Here is a 6575-nt window from a genome sequence, read left to right on the forward strand (position 1 = left end):
CACAGAGCTGTGGATCAAGACCGTGGAGCCCTACCACGCCGGATACTACATCGACTGCTACCTCGTCCTCATCTTCGGTGGCATCCCCTGGCAGGTAATGGATAGCAGCCTGAAAATGGCGCGGATGTTGGGAACAGCAAAAAATATTATTTTTAATAATGATGATAAAGATAATGATCATAATCATCATCATCATCATCATCATTATTAGTATAATAATTCATAATGAGGTAATGAAAAGATACATAGATAATAAGTTAATCAATTAATCAATCAATCAATCAGTGATAAATAGATAGATTAATAAATAACCAAAACTATTATTCAATAAATAATAAAATAAATAGATAGATTAATAAATAATCAAAACTATAATTCAATAAATAATCAAAACGATAAACAGATAGTCAAACAATGAATAAATAAATAAGTAAATAACAAAATGAATGATAAGTAAATAAATAGATAAGTAAATAGAAAAAAAACACAAATAAATAAATAGATAAATGAATGAATAAGTAGATAAAGAAATAAATAAGTACAAAAAATAGATTCATGTCAGCCTGGGTTCTAATAACTAAGGGACTGATGATTAAGCAATCAATGAGTTTTTTGGTCCTCTGTTTGAGTTGCATGAGTTGCAGAGATAATGACTAGCAAGATCTTAGGACAAAAGACTCATTGGTGCATTTCTCTTTATCGTGATTTGGCAATCAGAAAACCGCTTTTTTTAAATTATCATTATACAGAACTAGATCTTTATGAGTTGGGTTGTTTTGTTCTTGTTTTTTTCATTGGCGTAAGTTGCGCATGGACACTGGAAAAACAATCATCAGATAACCTATTGTTTACTTCACGATTGTGCATAATGATGTCGTGACGGGGTTTTGACCCATTCCTGACCATTCCTGATCACTAACTAACAGTGTTTAAATTACATAAGTTTGTGATGATTATGAAATATTATCATTATTGACAGGATTTTACCCTTAACTGAACACTGCTGTCTACTGCTTGACTATTACTAACCACAACGTGCCCAGTCCAGGCTACTTTTGGGCAGATTTTCGAATGTGGGTCGGGAACCGAAACAGCAAGGGGGGTGGGGAGTGGGTGTTCCAGAATGTCCCCCGGTGGACACTGCCTAGTCCCCTGGTGAACGATTTAGGACACTGATGAAATTCCCGGAGGTCCTACTGAAGTGGGGGGGGGGGGGAGTTGGAGGGGGGGACGATTTCGGACGTTACACCGGGATATGACATGGAAGTGCAGCCCCCTGTCAAGTAGTTCCAAACCTAAATGGTCACCCACAGCAGCATTGTCATCAACCTATCACTGTTCATCATCATCGAAATAATTTATACAAAATGAAATATTCCGAAATTCTGGGGGCACACACACAGATCAACGCTTATACAAGCCTAGAAATTCCTTGTCTTGGTTTGTTCCAATGTACCTTTCATTTGCCTTTACCTGTGTGCTAGCAGAATCGGTAGAATGAGCTGCAGTGACTTCAAGTTGTGTACCTTGTGTATGGAGAGAGTTACCACTCTTTAGTGTTTGTTGAGAGAAGTTATGATTGTTGTTGTGGGGTTTTCCAGGTGTATTTTCAGCGCGTGCTGTCAGCCAAGTCAGCTGCCAAAGCCCAGCTGCTGTCCTACATTGCTGCAGTGGGCTGTATCGTCATGGCATTGCCGGCTATGCTCTTCGGAGCCGTGGCTGCTGAAACTAGTGAGTGTTTTGGAGACTGTTGGGCTTTGGTGTTTTATACAGTAAGGTTTTGGTGGCATCTGCTGTTCAGGATTCCTCTGAAATGATAGTTAATAAACATGCTCTGTCTCTGTCTCTCTTGTCTCTGTCTGTCTGTCTGTCTCTGTCTCTCTATCTCTCTCTCTGTGCCTCTATCTCTCTCTGTCTGTCTCCCTCTCTATCTCTCTCCCTCTGTCTCTGTCTGTCTGTCCGTTTCTCTCTCTCTCTCTGTCTCTCTGTCTCTGTCTGTATCTCTCTCTCTCTCTCTCTCTCTCTCTCTCTCTCTCTCTCTCTCTCTCTCTCTCTCTCTCTCTCTCTCTCTCTCTCTCTCTCTCTCTCTGTTTTCGTCCATTGCATGTGGGCATTCTTTGGGATGAAATAATTAAGAGTTGAAATAATTTTTCAAAAAACAAAAAACAAACAAACAAAAAAACCTTCATGTTTTTTTATGTAAGTTTCTTTGATGTCCGACTTATATATAGATTCAATCGCGCACTTCGTTAAATATCTTTAAAACATAGATCTATTTACGGATGACCACCTTAACATGTTTTCAACATAAGTTTGATCAACATTATATTTTATGTGACATGTGTTTACAAATTTAATTTTATTGCAAAGATACACATCTTCACTGTATCACATGGCATGAAGACAGCTGTTTCATTTCTTGCATGGTCTCCGCCACAGTTGTCAGTTTCAAGGAGGTGTCACAGTGCGCGGACTAATTCTTATACGCAATGCTACATCTGCTCAAAACAAAAAGGAAGAGAAAAAGACCAGATGCCTGACTTTCTCGTGAACTAAAGCACTGGTCAGGCACTCGAGAGACTTCTGTACGAAAACGCTGATGTAAAATGAAATAGAATAATTCAACAAAATAAAACATTACCACAACCACAGTAAGTTGCGAACGATGCAGCCACGAGGACTTCAGAGGCTTCCCTAAGTTTATGTAAAAGCATTGATATGAAATGAAATCGACCAAATAAGGAAACTCAAACACAACCACCACCACCAACACCACAGTAAGTTGCGAACGATGCAGCCCTGAGGACTTTACAGCCTTCTGTACGTTTGTATAAGACACCAATATAAAATGATATCAAAATAATCAAACAAAATCAACACCGCAGAGAGTCGCGAACGATGCAGTTATCCTTTTTTGTGTCCCGCACAGTTTCAGTTTTAGTTTCTCAAAGAGATATCACTGCGTTCGGACAAATCAATATACGCTACACCACATCTACCAGACAGATGCCTGACAGCAGCAAAACCCATTGTGCTCGTCAGCCCTAGGGTGCATGCACATATATTTGTGTACTTATCAGAGTGGATTTCTTCTATTAAAAAAAAAAATTGCCAGGGGACAACACTTCATGTTGCCATGGGTTTCTTTTACAATGAGCCAAGTGCGAGCTGCACACGGGAACTCGGTTTATCGTCTCATCCGAATGACTAGACGCTCAGCTTGATTTTCCAGTCAAACTTGTAAGGGAAATGGCGAGAGCGAGATTCGAACCCAGACCCTCTACGGACACTGTATCGGCAGATGAGTGAGCGTCTCATCCATTCTGCCGCCTTCACTCGCTTCCTGTGTCCCACACGACATCCACTCTGCCACCTTCCACCCTTTCCTGTGTCCCACACGACATCCACTCTGCCACCTTCCCCCCCCCCTTTCCTGTGTCCCACACGACATCCACTCTGCCACCTTCCACCCCTTTCCTGTGTCCCACACGACATCCACTCTGCCACCTTCCACCCTTTCCTGTGTCCCACACGACATCCACTCTGCCACCTCCCCCCCCCTTTTTCCTGTGTCCCACACGACATCCACTCTGCCACCTTCCACCCCTTTCCTGTGTCCCACACGACATCCACTCTGCCCCCCCCCACCCCCCCACCCCCCCGCCCCTTTCCTGTGTCCCACACGACATCCATTCTGTCACCTTCCACCCCTTTCCTGTGTCCCACACGACATCCACTCTGCCCCCCCCCCCCTTTTCCTGTGTCCCACACGACATCCACTCTGCCCCTCCCCCCTTTTCCTGTGTCCCACACGACATCCACTCTGCCCCCCCCCCTCCCTTTTACTGTGTCCCACACGACATCCACTCCCCCCCCCCCCCTTTTCCTGTGTCCCACACGACATCCACTCTGCCACCTTCCCTCTCCCCTTTCCTGTGTCCCACCCAACAGACTGGAACGCCACGGAGTACGACGGCCTCATCCCCATCCCTGACGAGCGGCTGAACCTGATCCTGCCCATGTGCCTGCAGTTCCTCTGCCCCCCCATCATCTCCTTCCTCGGCCTGGGCGCCGTGTCAGCGGCCGTCATGTCTTCCGCTGATTCCTCCATCCTGTCCGCCTCGGCCATGTTCGCTCGCAACATCTACAAGCTGATTTTGAGGCAGAAGGTGAGGTGAAGATGGGGTGTGGGGGGTGGGAGAGGGGGTGGAAGGGGTAGGGAGGGACAGGTGGGGGGTTTGGGGGATGGGTGGTAGGGGGTGAGGGGGGGGGGCGTTGGTGATTTGTGAAAATTTATGAATGTTTCGTTTTTTTATTTATCTATTTGTTTATATATGAATTTATTCTTCTTCTTTTTTTTTTGAAGGTGTGGGTGTGGGTTGGAGTTGTTGCACTTTGGTTCTGGTGGGATGGTGATGGAATGTGTGTGTGTGTTTGTGTGTGTGTGTGAGAGAGAGAGAGAGGGGGGGGGATGTATGTGAATGATTGTTTGTGTGTCTGTATGTATGAGAGACAGAGACAGAAACAGAGAGAGAGAGAGAGAGGGGCGGGCGGTGGAGTGACGGTTATATATAAGAAGCTACAGCAAAAAAAAAACAGACGAGCGACTGCGATGGTAACAGCAGACTGAACAAAAGGGAGCAGCAGCAGAATTCATAAAAGTAGCAACAGCAACAGTAGTAGCAGCATCTGTAACAGCAACGACAGCGGCAGCAACACTTCCAAAATGAATGATGATGATGATGTTAATGTCGACGGTGACGATCACAGCCACTGCGATTGTAACCATTATATCTACATAGATGTTGCAAGCCACTTCTGTCATCACTTCTGTTTCAGCTGCAGCCAATACCCGATACTCCCGTTGCTGATAACCATAGAATTAATGACTACTGCTGTTGCGTCTACTCCTGCTAATTGCTATCATTCTGTTGCTGATGATTATGAAACTGCTGCTGTTGATACAACTACTGATGCTGCTGCTGTTACTACTACTACTACTACTACTACTACTGCTACTGCTGCTGCTGCTGCTGCTGCTGCTGCTACCATTACTGCTGCTACGGCTTCTGCCACTACTACTACTGCGGCTACTACTATTACTGCTGCTGTTGCTGCTACCACCACCACTGCTATTGCTATTACTGTTGCTGCTGTTGTTGCTAATACTGCTACTGATAACACTGTTGTACTATTTGCAACTGCAACAACTGCTAACACTGTTAGAACTGCTGTTGCTGCTTCTACTATTACTACTACGGCTACTAATCACCACCACCACCACCACCACCTTCATCATCATCATCATCATCATAATATATTCTTCTCCCTCCTCCTCCTCCTTCTCCTCCTCCTCCTCCTCCTCATCGTCATCATTATCATCATGATATATTCTTCTCCCTCCTCCTCCTTCTCCTCCTCCTCCTCCTCCTCATCATCATCATCATTATCATCATGATATAGTCTTCTCCCTCCTCCTCCTTCTCCTCCTCCTCCTCCTCCTCGTCATCATCATCATCATCATCATCATCATCGTGATCATCAACATGAACAAAAAGAAGATGATGACGATAACACGCACTGTGGCTGCGGCAGGCCTCAGAGATAGAGATCATCTGGGTGATGCGGGCGGCGGTCTTCGGGGTCAGCGCCATGGCCCTGGCCACCGCCCTCACCGTGTCCTCCATCTACGAGCTCTGGTTCCTGTGCGCCGACTTCGTCTACATCATCATCTTCCCGCAGCTCGTCTGCGTCATCTACCTGAAAGACACCAACACCTACGGGTCGCTGGCAGGGTACATCGTGGGGCTGTTCTTCCGTCTGGGTGGCGGGGAGCCGTCCATGAACCTGGAGCCCATCATCAGGTACCCGCTGTACGACGAAGAGGAGAAGCTGCAGCTGTTCCCCTACAAGAGCTTCTCCATGTTCATGTCGCTCGGCACCATCGTCGCCGTCTCGCTGCCGCTCAAGTACGTCTTCGAGGCGGGGCTGCTGCCGAGGCGCTACGACATCTTCATGTGTGTGGTCAACATCCCTGACGAGAACATCGTCCTGGCGCCCAGGGACAGCGTGACGGAGCACACCACCATCACTCCCTTCGGGAAGGAGGCCAGCGGCAAGGTGAACCCGGCCTTGAAGTTCTCCCAGGAGGACCTCATCGGGGACCACGGCTACGACAGCATAGAGGAGAAGCCCAAGCTGAGCCACAAACTGTCCGTGTCCAGTCCCTGATGTCGTCTGACAGGCCTCCCGCGGGCCACAGAACCGACCTGACAGTCAGTCCTTCCTCCAGCTGTACTGAGCGTCACCGTAGTTCAGCGTTTCGCTGCTTCCCATGTGTGTGTGTGTGTTTGTGTCACTGCTAGTTGTTTTGAACTGCCTGGATTTGACGTTGAAGGTGATGGTGCTTTAGGGGGACGAAACATTGAAGGTGTGGGGGTGGAGAAGATGTGGTGTGTGTCCATCGAGAGATCGATGATGACCATCGTTGTCATCCAGCTGGGGGATGGGGGGAGGGTGGTGGTGGGGTGGGGGGGGGGGGATGCTCATGAATCTATCTGTGAATGCGCAGATGG

General features: G+C 46.8%; 1 protein-coding gene across 1 annotated transcript in view; it reads left to right on the forward strand.

Annotated features, from left to right (window-relative positions):
* The window catches only part of LOC143291470 (high-affinity choline transporter 1-like), a 42342-nt gene extending 36048 nt beyond the window's left edge, over window positions 1-6294 (forward strand). The window contains exons 5-8 of the mRNA XM_076601349.1: window positions 1-94; window positions 1602-1731; window positions 3952-4169; window positions 5596-6294. The exon at window positions 1-94 is cut by the window's left edge and continues 59 nt beyond it. Coding sequence (XP_076457464.1) covers window positions 1-94; window positions 1602-1731; window positions 3952-4169; window positions 5596-6231 — 1078 coding nt within the window. The 3' untranslated portion in view covers window positions 6232-6294. The remainder of the gene's footprint in view (window positions 95-1601; window positions 1732-3951; window positions 4170-5595) is intronic.
* Window positions 6295-6575: the final 281 nt, after the last annotated feature.

Source organism: Babylonia areolata, chromosome 1 (assembly GCF_041734735.1).
Source record: "Babylonia areolata isolate BAREFJ2019XMU chromosome 1, ASM4173473v1, whole genome shotgun sequence".
In the NCBI taxonomy this organism is placed as follows: Eukaryota; Metazoa; Mollusca; class Gastropoda; order Neogastropoda; family Buccinidae; genus Babylonia; species Babylonia areolata.